The sequence below is a fragment of the Protopterus annectens genome, chromosome 3.part1 (genome assembly GCF_019279795.1).
Source record: "Protopterus annectens isolate FY-2018-M chromosome 3.part1, PAN1.0, whole genome shotgun sequence".
Taxonomy (NCBI): Eukaryota; Metazoa; Chordata; order Ceratodontiformes; family Protopteridae; genus Protopterus; species Protopterus annectens.
In genome coordinates this window covers 947,741,994-947,759,272 of record NC_056732.1, presented here as the reverse complement: position 1 = coordinate 947,759,272, position 17,279 = coordinate 947,741,994, and the positions used below count along the sequence as shown (strand labels likewise).

The window sequence follows — 17,279 nt, the reverse complement described above, 5'->3', positions numbered from 1 at the left end:
CCCTCTTGTGGGAGTGGTAACAAGTTGCTCCATAGCATTTGAGTTTATAAATTCTAGGAACCTTTGGGCTAGGGTGTTGGAGCTAGAGTAATGCTCCCAGTCTATGTTTGGGTAGTTGAAGTCGCCCAATATAATGGTGTTTGGAGAGACCTTCATATTTTCCAGTGTTCTCAGGAAGGCTGAGTGGGGTTCCTGGGTTTGGGAGGGTGGTCTGTAGCAGGCTATAAACTGGAAGGCAGTTTTACCCACTGTTAGTTGCACATAGACAGTCTCTGATGCTTCATGCTGTGCCACCAACCTGGAAGTGTGGGTATCTTTGACGAATATTGATACTCCCCCTCCTTTTGTGGTTCGGTCCAAGTTTTGGGGCCGAAAAGCATGGTATGAGGTATAACCTGGTAGTGCTGGGGTGCTCTCGGGATCCCTGAACCAGGTTTCTGTTACTGCACAGATATCAATGTTCTCCATGCTAAGGAGAGTTTCGAGTGCATGCATCTTGAGGTTTAGACATCTGGCGTTGAGTAGCATTACCCTTAGTTTCTTATCCCTTGTGATACTTATGGAGGTGGGTTTGTCTTTTGAGCCTTGCCTAAAAAAGGCACTATGGGGGTAGCAAGAGCCTTTGCCAATATCCGAAATCCTAGGGGTGACAGGTGCAAGCCGTCCCTAACAAAGCATCGTGGCTTGTCGAGCATATCATCCCAAGCTGACAGGCATTGGATCCCCTTTGAATGACACCAGTACTTAAGCCAATTGTTGAAATTGATCATCTTGTCTTCATATTGTGGCATCATTCTTGGTGAGGGTAGGAGCCCAGTTTCCCTTTGTCCCTGATGTTCTGCTAAATATCCATCATGCAATGTTTTGTTTGACAAATTCACATGTTCATTTCTTTCCAAATTTGCCTCCTGCAACATTGCTATTTGCACTCTGCATTTATTAATGAAATGTAATACTCTTTCCTTTTTGTCTTTACCTGTAAGGCCATTTACATTCCAAGATGATATGGATATCATAGCCATTACCACAAAAAGCTGTTGTACTCACCTGTTTTATATGTCAGCTTTTTATTTGTATTCCAAATTGTATGTTACATGCACACACTAATGTTTTTCAGGCGGATCTTTTATACAGTTGTTTCTTCTTACCTCCATTTTAACTTATGTCACATTTCAAGACATTCTGTTTTAATGAAAACCCTTAAACAAAAAACTAAATACATTTTCAAAACACTCCCATCCTCTATTAACTTAGAACCAGCACAGCAAGCTATGTACATCTTAAAAAATGAAGTTCAGCCCTCCAGATAGGAACAATTGTCTCAAATCAACAGTTGTACCAAAAGGCATTATCTAAATGAAAATTAAGGATCCCATGCTAAAACACATGCTACAGTCTATGTTCCTACTTACACCAATTGCTGACTGTTCTTTTCTTATCTCTATCACCCTCCTAAATGTTCAAAAACATCTCATATGGTGTATGTAGAAAATATTAACTTTTAGTGCTAAGAAAAAGTGTACTAGCTATCTTTAAATTAAACTAAACTGTACACTGTTCTGTTAAATGCATTAAAGTATTAAGGCTGGTAGACAGGCTGCTATCTCTTATTCACATCCCATAATTTTGGACTTTATTCATTGAAATGTTTGCCATTGTTTTATATTAAATTGTAATTAATATGGAGCTTTTCATCCTGGACCTTCACTGAAAAGGGGCATCTTTTTACTGCCCAGTCAGACTGTCCAGGTGAAGAAACGCAATCAATCAATCAATCAGTTAGTCGATGAATCCTTGTGTGTCTTGAATTTTAAGAATTAGTCCTATCTAGCTATGGTAAATGTAATTAATTGGAGACTTTATTAATCATCTTGTGACTGACAAATAGCCGCGGTGGTGCAGCGGTAGTGCTGTTGCCTCACAGCAAGAGGTACTCCCGTTCAATTCTCAGCCGGAGCGCCTTCTGTGTGGAGTCTGCATGTCCTCCCCACGGTTAAGTGGCATTCAAAAGACATGCGTAGAATGAGCGTGCCTTTGCTGGAGGTTGGGCGTCGAGCTGGCACCTCAGCACTCGTACAAAATCTACTGCCAGGCATTAGTGGACCGGAGTTCCGCTGTGGCAACCCCTAACCAGGAAAAGCTAAAAGAAGAACAACTGGCAAATAGCATATTATGTTTTTGTCCTGTACCCATGTAAGTCTTCTTCTTCTTTTTTTGTTTTTTATGTTTTGCAAGTGCTTTCTTCCTTAAAACATCATTTCCTGTCATTTATGGTAGGGCAGCTTAGGCTATTCTGCTACAGGGAAAGCTACCACTGACTTTGGTCCATGCTTAACCTCATAACTTCATCCTGCTCCAGGACCCACCACATCTGTTAGGCATTTCCTGGCTGTTTACCCTACCAGTTATGGTCATGGGCCTCAAAGTAGAGTTGAAAAGATTGCATCATGCTCAGAGGATCTGGGAATATAATAGCTGGGGAGAATTTGTTACATATTGGCTGGCTTTAGAATTGACTACCATGTAGTTTTGGATACCTTAACTCCCCACTTGTTGGTATGCTTTATAGCCACTGCATGCTATGAGATCTGGTCTAGGAGCATCCCTGCCCCATCCCATAGGGGTGATAGTATCCAAGTCCCACCCAAATGCCTATCCTATTTTTATACAATTTCTGATCTCACTGTCTCCACTGGGAATCAGGCAACAGCCCCACCTCCAGTAACATTTTACCCCATCCTTCCCCCCGTAAGAGTGGCAAGCTGGATAATCCTCATCAATCCCAGCCAATGCTTTATTCCCTCTATACCAACAGAATTGTCTCTAGCCATGCAATTATAACTGAGAAGTGCTTGTCTAGTTCAGTGTAATATTTAAATACTGACCAGCTCAATTTAAGTTACTATATCAGCCATATATAGTACCACAGATATATTATTAATAAAGACTGAAAACATATAAGGTTCAATGACTGATACTTGAGGTACCCTTGCTGTAATGTACATTTACTATTAAATAGTATTCATGAAGTAGCTAGTAACCTCACAAAGAGAGAGAGTTATCAAGTAATTCAGCAAAATTTTGAATATTAGTTAAGTAGGACCGATAATACCCTTGTTAAATCAATAATGATACATCACACCAAGAGACATCAAAGCATGCTGTTATACAGACTGTTTGTGAGTGGGCCTAGAGCACTACTTGTACAACAGTACAACAACATGCTGTTATACAGACTGTTTGTGAGTGGGCAGAGAGCACTACATGTACAACAGCATGCTGTCATACAGACTGTCTGTGAGTGGGCATAGAGCACTACATATAGAACAGCATGCTGTCATACACACTGTCTCTGAGTAGGCATGGAGCACTACTTGTACAACAGCATGTTGTTATACAGATGGTCTGTGAGTGGGCATAGAGCACTACTTGTACAACAGCATGTTATTATACAGATGGTCTGTGAGTGGGCATAGAGCACTACATGTACAACAGCATGTTGTTATACAGATGGTCTGTGAGGGACCATAGAGCACTACATGTACAACAGCATGCTGTTATATAGACTGTCTGTGAGTGGGCATAGAGCTTTGCTTGTAGTTCTTCTTAACCTGGCAACATTTTATCTTAAGGAAAGGGATAATATATATGTCTGAATAATCTTGTACATGTTCTACAACAAATTTTACAAGGCCAGCACTGTGGTGCTGTTATTCTCATTAATGCCTCACAGATTTTGGCTTTACAGTTTTCTACCCATTTGGGGTGCAATTGAAGTCTGCATGTTCTCCCTGGGTCTGTGTGAATATCTGCTGGGAGTTCTAGTTTTCTCTCACATACTAAAGACATTGAGTTGGTGATCTTTGAAATTATTCATACATATGCATGTAATGTATGTGTTTATGTGTGTGTGTGTGTGTGTGTGTGTGTGTGTGTGTGTGTGTGTGTGTGTGTGTGTGTGTGTGTGTGTGTGTGTGTGTGTGTGTGTGTGTGTGTGTGTGTGTGTGTGTGTGTGTGTGTGTGTGTCTATGTGTGCGCACACAAGCATGTGCACACATGACTGAGTGTATGTATCTATATATGCACATATGTATATATCTATTTATATATATATATATATATATATATATATATATGTGTGTGTGTGTGTGTGTGTGTGTGTGTGTGTGTGTGTGTGTGTGTGTATATATATATATATATATATATATATATATATATATATATATATATATATATAGATAGATAGGTGTACTTCACTTGACCTAAATTTCATTTGACTGACACCCATTTGACCGACACCCAAATTACCTAAATTTCAAATTACTGACAACTCATTTGACTGACTCTCATTTCACCAACATCTTACAATGCTGAATTTCAGCATACTAAATCTTAAACCATAGACAAGCACACTTAGAACACCAATAACTAACCCTTTCCAGAACTTAGAAACTACTTACTAACCCTCTTAACAGAAACGGGACAATGTACAAGCAAACAAGGTGGGGACAATGCCCCTCACCCCCCCAATGTGGGGGGCTGTGCCCTCCACACCCCTCCTAATTATATATACACACTCCAGGATTGTGCTACAGTGGGGAAAAGGGCATATACCTTTAACTTGCCTTACAGTATTCTGCACACTGCCACTACTACTGGGAACACACAAAACATTCGCCAACTTACTTTAGATACTTCTCATAAAAATGTAAATAGAAAAACCCACATTTAGAAACACTACAACACTACTTTCTACATGACTATTAGAATTCTAACAGTCAGCACTGTAAGTTACAGTAATTCTTTTTATCACAAACAAGTCACAGGTGAAGGAAAACTCACAACAAGTCTATGTCTTACTTGTCGGTGACATGGGTATCAGTCAAATGAGTTTTAGGTCAAATGAAATTTAGGTCAATTGGGTGTCAGTCAAATGGGTGTCAGTCAAATGAAATTTAGGTTAAGTTAAGTACACCTACACATATATATATATATATATATATATATATATATATATATATATATATATATATATATATATGTGTGTGTGTGTATGTGTGTTTGAGTGTGAGTATGCATGAATGTGTGCATTTGTGTGGGCATCCTTGTGATGTATCAGTGCCTCATCATGAAGTAGTTCTCTGCCTAGCAGTGTTATATGACATTTAAAATTAGTTAGTGCATTATGCTTGCTATAATGTTGTGTCTATGTGACTTGTTATACTGTATTAGCTGTGCTCAAGGAGAAATTGCTTGAGTGTCTGTAGCATGAAGGGAAACAACAGATGAATGGCATAATGCTGAATATAGTTTTACATAGGAAATCATTGCCAGTACAGTTCCTAAGTGTGTGCCAGCAATAATTCCCTTTTTTGAAGATTTCTTGCCCCCCCCCGCAAAAAAACAAGTAAAATTGATTTTTTTTGTCTTTCTGTGTTTTGGGCCTTTTTTTCATCCTTCAGCTCACTGACTTTCTGAAAGTCAGTGTTTCATAGCAGCAACCATTAAAACCTATATAACATACATGATGCGTACTGTACTGCTTTGACTAATTGATTTGTGTTGTTTTACTTTATTATCTGTGTACCACAGTTTAACAACGTACAATAGGGTATATATGTACTCCTTGATCTTTGCAGTCATCAAGAAACAAAGATGCTGACTAGAAACAAGCTCCACTGTAATGAATAAATATCCTTCTATTCTCTTCTGTTTTTTTTTTTCATTTTGCAGTGTATAGTAGTACTATAGTCTACAAAAATAAAAACTGAGCAATATTGCAACTTATGAATTATTTAAAGGTCAACAGTGCAGTCATGTTACACAGTCCATTATTCTATGCATCTTATTACTGTCTGCCTTTGGAATGTCTCTTTTTAGAACATCTTTCAAAAAAAAAATAGGCACATATGTCATAACTGTCCAGATTTTGTGCCTTATTGTTTGGTCTGTACTTATTACCTTTGTGATTTTTCTGACAAATCACTGAGGATTTAAGTTACTAAATAATACCTTACATTTGAGTTTTAGACTTTATATCCTTAAAAATGTATGCTAACACAAGTCTTGTTATTATATCAACTTTCTAGGATTATAAGAGCAAGATTTAAAATCTGTCTGTATTTTTGGACCTTTGCCCCCCCCCCCATTAGTTTAGGCTTTGTCCAGCTTTTTTGGTCTACAGGTTGAGAGGTATGATAGCCACCACTTCTAGGATCTTAAACTTTAGGGAAAATATTATAGAAACTAAATATGTTATTGCTCTTTAGTGGCTTCCTGGAGAAAAATAATAGCTATGCTGGTATTTGCTTGAACAATTACAAAACTGAACTGAGGACCAATATTCCATGTACTACATATTTTGTCTGTATTCATAATAAAGTATTTTTGTTTTACTTATTTTTAGATGTATTCAGAAGTAATGAATTGGCAGATAAAGTCGAGGAAGTAGAATACAACAGTAATGCCACCCTGTCTTGTCAGTATTCGTTGACAGACAATGTCCATCATGTAACATGGGAAAAGTTTGGAAAGCTGACAGTAGACCTGATAGCCATCTGTAACTTCTCAGGAGGGAAAATATATGGAGCTGATTATGAACACCGGTCTCAGATAGACTGCACTAACAGGGCCCGAAGTGTACTGCTGATTACGTTTATTAAAACTGCTGATGAAGGATTTTACCGATGTCACTTCAGAGGAAGCATGGGAAACCAAAGCACTGTGATTAAAATGAAGGTATCAGGTATGTGGTGACATCATCATATCCAAATGTGGAAGTTTCTGAGTTCTTGCATGTTGCATAGAGGTATATCTGTCTTTTTTAATGTTTTCGTTATCTATTTATTTCCTTATTTTGGATTTTTACACTTTCACTATTTTCTGTGTGGAGTCTGCATGTCCTCCCCGCGGTTGGGTGGCATTCAAAAGACATGTGTAAATGGGCGTGCCTTTGTTGAAGGTTGAACGTCGAGCTGGCACCTCGACATTTGTGAAAATCGACTGCCAATCATTAGCGGACCAGAGTTCCGCTGTGGCGACCCCTAACCGGGAAATGCCGAAAAGACAAACAACACTTTCACTATTAGAATAAGCAATGTTATTATCTTTTTGTATATGAATCTCACTCTTACAGTGTTCCAATTGATTTCCCAAACTTTCTCACAAGCCTAGTTAACCACTAATACTTTAGCTGCATTTTTTTTCAATTTTGTCTTGAATTGCCTTCACTGTAACCATCAATGACCTTGAAGTTTTGTGTCTGAAAATTGCAAACTCTGATTTTAAAAATTTGAAGTGTATGTCTCAGTGTTTGGAACTGCAGAAAAGGTGCAGTGTGCAATGTTCATGTCACAGGTAAAAAAGTCTTTTAACATGTTTAATCTTAAAATAGAGATAGAGAGAGAGAGAGAGAGAGAGAGAGAGAGAGAAGGTGTCTACTCTGAGATAAAAGTTATAGATTTACTGCAAGCTATAGTAGAATCTTCTTTATATAAGGCATTTGTTTTTCATTAGAAATCAAAGCACTTAGCGGAAAAGTAATGCTTTGTGACTGAACTGAAAGGCGGAGTGAAAAACTTGAGTTTGTTGATAAGAGGTAGAATTGTAAGTGGTAACAAAAATAAAGTCAGAGACAGACCAATAAGAGAAGTAGACTTAACATAAACTTTTAAGTATTTATCTTAAGAGAATGACAGAGAAGGTAGAAGTAAAATAAAAACTGTGAGTGAAACTTGGTGTAAAATGAAGCTCAAAATGAAGAAAAGAAATAATAAAAACATTATATTATTTATGTCTAGTAATATAACAGTGAACACTGCACATAGTACAAGCAGTGTGGCTGCAGGTGGGAGAAAGTATATTGCAGAGCCATTCATTTATTTTTGTAGGCAATGCAGAGGTCATTAATCATGTTGCAAGTGTTTAAAAGTTGAAATGAAGTCCTACAGTGATTCTTGCATCTATTATATGTTAAAGAACAGAATAAAACTGAAATGGTTTTTGGCACAGCTGAAGTGTAACATAAATACCATATAGTCTGTAAACAGCACAAAGAATGACTTATGTTCAGAAAAGCTTGAGAGGTGAGGATATAACATTTAAAGATGGTATCGACAGAGAATGTAATATACTCTTGGAAATTACCTTTAAGTCACTGAATATACCCTAATAATGCATGCAAGTTTCTAAAGGACTCTTTTGACATATTTTGGAGATAAACTGAAATTAAAGGGCCAACTTTTGCTTGAATATGTATACTTAGGTAGAAATACATGATGACATTCAAAGCAGCATCCTTGGACAAGCAGCTGAAACAACCAAATATACTGGATGGGAATGTTTGCAAGGCACTTGGCATGATTAAATGGATTCATTCTGTACAGTTATAAAGTGAGTTACACACTAATGCAGATAAAAGTATGGACAAAGTCAACAGTCAGAAATATAAATCTGATAGCATAAAGAAGCTAGAACTAAGAGCATGTGTAATAGCTTTAAGGACAGTCCACACATATTCACGATGGCTAACAAGGCCAGCATGGCAGTGTGACTAGTTATAAAAAGTCATTTAGTTAAAAGTACCTTAACAAAGTTAGAGGCAACATCTCCATGCATGCTTCTTTTAAAAATGTATTTTTGACAGAATCTTTTAAAAGTGGAGATAGGACCTGCAAGTACTGTAACAAGAATGCTCTTATGATTACTTCACTGAAGGTCAAAGAGCATTAGCTCAAGCATTGTGTTTTCCAAGATACTGAGGGCATTGTGCAGAGCTAATTTGATTCATTTACTGCTTACACATGTCTTCAAGGACACTATCATACTAATATTTTATGTGAGGACATAATGATTATGCATACACCAAGAGAGTCCCAGTAGCACTAGGAAGAAGTGAGAGACAGATGAAGATCATGGAAGCTATGGGTGCTGTCCAAAAGCAGAAAGAATGGTGAATAATAGCACAATAACAGTTGAAAAGTAATGCAAACTAAGAGTATGTACAAATTTGTAAGACATAAACAAATGACTTAAAAGGGAAGAGCAATGATGTGTCTGACAGCGGGGAGTACTAAGGCATACACAGACACACACACACACACACACACACACACACACACACACACACACACACACACACACACACACAGAGACACACACAAACACACAGACAGACACACACACACACACACACACACACACACACACACACACACACACACACACACACACACACACACACACACACAGACAGACACACACACACACACACACGCACACACACACACACACACACACACACACACACACACACACACACACACAGACACACACACACACACACACACACACACACACACAGAAACACACACACACACACAGACAGACACACACACACACACACACACACACACAGACACACACACACACACAGACACACACACACACAGACACACACACACACACAGACACACACACACACACACACACAGACACACACACAGACAGACAGACGTGCGCGTGCGCGCGCGCGCGCACACACACACACACACACACACACACACACACACACACACACACACACACACTGTTGCAGTTCTTTTTTTTTTGAAAGCACTCTTTGTCTACTGTAGGGTTTAAAAAATAGAGGAATATCAACAACTCCATTTTGTGTATGATTTGGATTATGATAAGTGACTGCATGTGTTAAGGATGAAACTGTGGGATATACCAAAAGTTTTTGCATTGGGGTGGGAATAACTGTGCGATTGTTTGCAGGTTAGGGTTAGAGTAAGGGCTAGGGAAGGGGAAGGCTTAGTTTTGTGTATCTGTGCTGGTGTATAAGAAGTGCATCTAACTGTCTTGTGCAGTTGTACAGTTAGGGCAAGGGATTATAATAAGGTGGTGGTTAGGGGCAGGAGTAGGGTTAGGATTAGCACATATGAGTAAGGCAGTACCAGGAGGTGTTACATTTACTTTATGCTTTCTCATGTCATAAATATAATATGATTATATAATTTTTCTAATGAGTCATTTTCTCATAATTACAATAATAGGTAATAGAACACACACATTATATCACTGAGCCCACTAAACGTACTTCAGCTTTAAGCTGCAATCCCAAAAAAGGAACAAACAATCCAAATTAAATTGCAAACCTTAAGAAAAAAACAAACTTTGTTTCACATTATCAGACTGGAGAAACTGGAGTGGGAAAGAAGGTGGATTACATCACATTTAATGATCTCAATAATTATAATCTTCTGATTTACAGACTGTATTTTTTGAGTATAGTTGTGCAAAGCTGCTATCATACTGTTGGTTAAAGAAATAGGAGACTCATGCCCTCAGATAACTGACTTAAACTGACATTTTATTAAAGAGGAAATTCCAACTTAAGGTTGGAGTGAACATGTATTGGCTTGACAAAATATGTTTAATTTACTGGATTGATACAACAATCTGGAACTTCATGGGCAAAAGTAGGAGCGTGGCCCACATGTCTCTTCTGGAAATAGGGGAGAGATGTACACACTCAGGGGTACTTGAGGTGGTCTGATTTACATGGTAAAGATCAGGGAAACCACTGCTAAGTGCTTTGCATGGACAGATAGGGATGTTTAGAGGGTACATCCCTTGTGTAAGTGAGAGGCTGACCTCCATGGTCAGTCACAACATATCTCCTCTATGGGACTTCACCAGGTATGTATAAATGATATCCACTCCCAGTTGACCTTCACCCCAGTAATGGTGAATGAATGGGGTAATTTGATCAGCAGACAGCAGGGCAAAAAGCATGACAAAAACAATGAAAAGAAAGAAGAAAGTCAACAGTTTCCATGTGCAGCGCTCTAGCTATGTACTAATAAATTATGAACCTTGGAGGAATCTAGAGGATGGAATCTCTGTGATATAACCTAACCCACTCTATGACCACTTTCCAAGTTAAATAAAAATAATAATTGTTTTTAGGACTTCAAGTAATGGAAGCTGAGTGAAAACATTACAGCAGCTCACCGCATAAGGAACAAACAGATCAGAGAGGATCTGGCCCTGCATCTAATTATCTGGAGGTGGATGCCAAATGATGAGATTTAGCAGAGGAAGTAAAAGGAGGCAAAAGAAGCAACAGAAAGAAGTGTCCAGTGACATGTGGTATGATGGTGGCTGAACAGATGCACAGAGGAGGGATACGTAGTGTAAAAATCAGGGGAAATGAATAATTCTGAGGCCCTGTTAAATAATGGATAAACTCAGTGAGATAAGATAGCAAACTAGACAAATATGTTGTTGAAGCACAGAAGTTAGCTGAACTTGAGCAGTCACTACTGCTGCACTCAGATGCACTAGCAGAGCTATCAAAGGACTCAAAGCAGCAGTGCGTGTCTGTAATAGAGAGGCAAGACCATTTGGAGCAGCTTGAACAAAGAATGGCAGAGTATGGGGACAAAGCATGTTAAAAAAACAAAAACTTTGCTTTGTAGGGAACCCCGAGAAAGCAGAAGGTAGGGATCTAGTGACATTTTTTAACAGAATAACTACAAGTTTTAATAAAGAACATATCTATCATTCTGCTTCCAATCTGGCATTCTATTTTTAATAATTGGAGAGACCTTCATATTTTCCAGTGTTCTCAGGAAGGCCGAGTGGGGTTCCTGGGTTTGGGAGGGTGGTCTGTAGCAGGCTATAAACTGGAAGGCAGTTTTACCCACTGTTAGTTGCACATGGACAGTCTCTGATGCTTCATGCTGTGCCACCAACCTGGAGGTGTGGGTATCTTTGACGAATATTGATACTCCCCCTCCTTTTGTGGTTCGGGAAAGTACTATAAATATGGAAACATCAAATATCACCCATTGCTAAAAGGGGTAATATAATTAATATATCAAATTTAAGGACCATGAGTTTGACCCCTATATCGAGTGAATGTTTTGAGAGGTACATAATTCATTCGCTACTACAAGATGACAAACATATATGGACTTACAACTGCAAGGGTTTATAAAGGGAACAGCTTCATTAGAAGTTTAGTAGAATGGTATGATCCGGTAACCTTAGGAACTGATCTGTTTTTTTGTGGTACCATCTTCTTCCATTTAGCTAAGGCATTCAACTCATTAACTTATAACTCAGTTTACAGAACAGTGAATAATATAAGCTATAATCCACTCACTGTGCATGGATAATGAGTTTGCTTATAGGAAGGACCCAAAAAGTCAGTATATGTGGGTTGTCATAAAACTTGTTAAACGTATATGCAGTTGTGTCATCGGGTTCTGTCCTTAGACCATTACTGTTCAATTTTTTATTCTCAATTATTCTAAGAAAAAAACATTTATTCTGATTAAATAAACACACCGATGTTTGAAAAATTGGGTTTGTAACAGTTAGCAGCAAGGACTTTCAATACATGAATCTGTATCTGCCAAGGTCAATAAATGGGCATCTGATATTAATATTTTCTTTGGTTCGAACAAATGTAAAATTATGTATTGTAGGAAAAATGTCACCCAGGGAGAATATTTATCTTGAGAGATCACTGTTAGAAGAAGTATCTTGATACAAAAACATTGGCATAATAATCACAAATAGTTATTCATTCTCTAAGCATCTTGACCTAATCAGTAAAATGGCCTTCAGGCAGGTGGTGATAATGCTGAAGAATGCTTCTTTTTCTAAACAAGAAATATATTTATTAAATTATCACTTATGACATTGGGAATAATATATATAAATTAAAATAAACCATATTGACCCGTTTTTAGTTGTAAACACTATATATCAGTTATAATCTATCCAGTCATTGTCAGACAAACATTGAATAGCTCATTCAAATTCTGCCTTTTTTTAATCCTCATTTTTCTTTCAAAACATTATTCTGCATGTATTGTTCCCACAATTCCCATTTTTCTACATAATTTGCTCCTACATTTTTCTAAAGATCCCATTTCCAGTTGCTTTATATCTGTTATAATATTTACTTCTTCTAGTATATTTGGTTTAGACTTTGATTTCCATTTTTAATAATTGCTTATTATTTTTGGCAGCAACTATAATTAGACTCAGCAAGGTCTGACTAGGTCTAGGCAATTCTGTTTCTGTCTCATGGCTCAAATAATTATTTCCTTAGTTACACTAATTTGCTCACCCAGTATTTCTGATTGAGTAGTCTGCGGGGAATTTTTAAAGTCTGCCATCTTATTACACTTCCAAAAAATATGCTTCCAATTACCTCTTTCTTCCCCATTGTGCCTTCAACATTTACAATCTATATGAGGAAAAATTCTTTGGAATCTGCTTGAGGTATAAATTAAATACCCATGCAAACACTTCCAAGCTAAGATCCTAAATCTTCTAGGCTTTGTTGAATATTTGGCAGTCATACATATATCCTCCATGCTTTCTTTGTGAATTGCTTATCCAGTCTCTCGTCCCAGCTCTTTCTAACCTCCTCTATTGATTCTTATAGTTAGCATGCAATATTTTAAATGCCTACTAAATGTTGAATGTTTCTGATAGGGAGATACACAATCTAACTAACTTTTATACAACTTTCATTAGACTAATTCTACAATATAATAACTATTTTTTATATATACATCTGTTCAGCTGAAGGAGATGGAATCCGTTCAAAGAAACTTTATTAATAAAATCAACTCTCTGTACACTCTTGATTATGAAGAGCAAATTTTTATTCACTACATTGCAGATATTATGGAGGGAAGCTGATATTAGCATTAAGGCAACAAAATGTGAATACTTAAGATAGTTAATGAATTTAGATTGTTGTATAGTAATGAAACATTCACAGACAAAACATCTTAGATTTTTCTATAAGCCATAGGAGAACAAGTTTAAGAAGTCCTGATATTACCAAATATAACCCTATAATCTGGAATAATCTTCTTTTTTAGATATGTACCTCTAAAGGTTTAGAACTTTGTAATACAAATCTGGATGAATGGACTGGTAAACAAGTGCTTAACCCTAATTTTAAGGGGTCTGAGTTCCTTGAAGGCCTATGGACTGGAGCACAGTAAACTAAACTTATGAAACATATTTATTAACAAATGAATTGCTGAATGAGCTACTGTGCCACAAACAGGAATTGTAAATGACAGGGCACATTGGCCTTTTGCTCCAAGTCATTCTTTTAATTCTAGATGGTAGATACAGGTAACTTGTGATGTTTACTATATATTAACTAAAGGAGAGTCTTATCATTCTGGCAACTGGGTAAAAATTGCCATTATGGGGGCACTGCAATTTATATTGAGCAAGACTTTAGTGCAGAGACAAGAAACATATATTGTGTTTTGCTGTGGAGATGCAGCTATATAAGGTATAGGTTCATAGGTTCATAGGTTGGTACTAGGCTATCAGCCCTAGGGCCTATACAAGTCTAGCCATAACAATTCCCTGGCTATTTCTTCCCACATTATTTACTTTCCTGGACCCCTGTCTAGCAGGGCGACTGACGTGATCCCTGGGGTGAATTTCCTTTCTCCCATCCAATTGTCAAGGTTCCTCTTGAAGAGGTCCAAAGAGGCATTCTGCTTGACATGTATGGGCAATCTATTCCAGAGTCTGGGGAGTCTCTTGGTCAGGAACCTATCCCTCCAGCATGTTTTGTGTATTGTGATGACAAGGTTTAGATCCCTGGAGCGTGTAGCTCTGAGGGATTGGGATTTCTTTAAGTGTAGCATGTCCAACAGCTCTGGGTTTGACATGGCCTTGTATGTTAAGCAGAGATCACCTCTGAGTAGACGATATGTGACAGAGTAAATAAGCAAAGAAGTTAAAATTTAAAAAGATATAAATCTAGCCTACTTTAAAGTATTCTGTGGCTAGATAGTATTTGTTGAAGAATTGGGCTACTGGTGATGAATGGTAGCAGGACCTAAACTTAGGGGAAAGTGCTGTTGATTATGATAATACAACCAGAAAACAACCCACAATTCTCCCATTACTGAAGTAGAAGTTGAAAGAGAAAGAAAAAAAATTGTGAAACTGGGGAAAGGAAAATTATGGCATATTTTTTCTATGGTTATTGTTTAATAGAGTAAACTGTGACTGCAGTTGAGATAAAGAAGGAAAAACATGTATTTTTTAATTATCTGTGTTGCTTTTATTTTAAAGGTTTGCCAAATGTTGGAAAAGCCTGCATGACAATCAACAGATAAAGAACTCTCATGTTAAGGTGAGCTAGAAAAGAGTTGTAGGATTTTTTTTCACCCCCACATGGCTGAACCCAGTGGCCCCTGTATTTGCACCCAATCAGCCCATTCATTCTGTAGTCATGGGAGCTGGGGATTCATAGGCAGGACAGAGGCCTATGGTCATTCATTCCTACTTGGGAATCCCTCATGAACTCCTTCATTCACAGTGAGAGTTCAGTGATAGGGATCAGGCCACCCTTACTGGTCTTATGAAGCAGTCTACCTTCTTCCCTGGAGGAGCCCCCCCTTTCCCTGCAAGCACCAATATAGCTACTCTCTGAGTGTTTCCCTCTCCTCACAGTGTGAATGCACATGGCAGTTTAGGTTCATTATTCACGTACTCCATGGGGTAGTCATCTAGTACTCCTGATAGGTGTAACCCCATGTGGTGAGCCAGAGCCACCTCCCTCCCATCAGAATAGCTAAGCAAGCAGCAGCTGCTCCACTTCCATCCTCCCCTACCAGCTCAGTCTTAGGTAACCTGCTACGGAGTCATGGTTTTATCCCTCTTTTCCCTGAAGTGGCTAGTTGTACGAAGTTGTTAGTGTATTCTGCAGGTGCTTCCTGTAAGAGTTGTCTAACCTGAACTTTATGTATAATGAGGTTTGGAGAACCTTGGAAAAAGGGGATCTGAAAACTGTAAATACTAACACAATCAAGAATGTTAGTGATTTAAATATTTCTGAATGTATTTTTGTGACTTAGTGCAGTGGTAGCATTGTTGCCTCACAGCAAGAGGTTCTCCCGTTCGATTCTCGGCTGGAGTACAGGAAGTGCCCTCTGTGTGGAGTCTGCATGTCCTCCCCGCGGTTGGGTGGGCATTCGAAAGACATGCGTAAATGGGCGTGCCTTCTTTGAAGGTTGGACATCGAGCTGGCACCTTGGCATTTGTGAAAATTTACTGCCAATCATTAGCGGACCGGAGTTCCGCTGTGGCAACCCCTAACCGGGAAAAGACGAAAGACAACAACAACAATAACAACATCATTAATGGTTATTTGAAATGATAGAATGTCCTAAATGAAAAAGCCATTAGAGATGCAGAGTATATAAAAGGGAAAGAGAAGGGGGTAAACATGGATATTTGTACAAAATAAAATCAAAACCTGAAACTCATGGAAAAATATAATGTAGTACTATACACTGTATGCATGGGTCTTGCTGAAAGTAAGGTAGGAAGTTTAAGTTAAGTTAAATGAATGATGGAAACTATTACAATAGAATGAGAGTAGGTTAAATAACACAGTAAAAAGAGAGAAGGCCGTGCAGCATGTCAGGAAAAATGCTCCCTCAAGCAGTGTTCCTTCAAGGGACATATATGTCCAAACAGGAACATGCAAAATTGGATAATCATCGCTACAGCATTTAGGGATATTAAAAAGAGGAGAGTGACAGTATTATCAAGTGCAATACCAATTAGTGGACAACAAGGGACTTTTTGTAGCAGGGAAAGTTATGATAGGGGTGAAAACATTCATATTGGTGAGCCTATGCTTATATAAGGAAATCTTAAGATATCAGAAAGGAGTGCTCATCTGGGTAGATTATTTTCTTTTAGTCACAAATTTTAGAGATGTGCATGGAGGCTCTCATGGTTACAGGATACCAAGTCTAGGAGAATAGTTTGGACTACTAACAGAAGTACATGTCATGAAGGATGTTTGTGTTAGGGAAGGGTACACATCCGAGAGCAGATAGAATTTATATTTTCTGAGAAGATAAATATATGTGATTGATAGCTGAGAGCACTACTTACATTATTGTCAGATCATGTCCATCTGGCACTCAGGTTAAAACTATTTTTTTTCAGAAATATTTAAACATTTGGTGACTTCATCTGAAGTATACTAATATGACTACTTTTGAGATGTGGTGGCAAGTACTGGTTCAGGGATAGCAGAATGTCACCTGGTTAGTATGAGGATTAATTGTCAAACTGGGAGGCAAGCAATGTGAAATGGAACAAGGCAATGCATGATAATACTAAGAAAAAGTGTGATTATGAGAAAATAGCTTTAGTGGAATGACAACAATTGATTAAATTGCAGCATGCTTAGCTGG

At 38.0% G+C, this 17,279-nt stretch overlaps 1 protein-coding gene across 2 annotated transcripts in view; it reads left to right on the top strand.

Annotated features, from left to right (window-relative positions):
• Window positions 1-17,279, top strand: part of CD226 (CD226 molecule) — a 602,637-nt gene that overhangs the window by 320,710 nt on the left and 264,648 nt on the right. For both annotated transcript variants that reach the window (XM_044067141.1, XM_044067140.1), the window contains exon 3: window positions 6,407-6,745. In XM_044067141.1, the coding sequence (XP_043923076.1) occupies window positions 6,407-6,745 (339 nt within the window). The remainder of the gene's footprint in view (window positions 1-6,406; window positions 6,746-17,279) is intronic.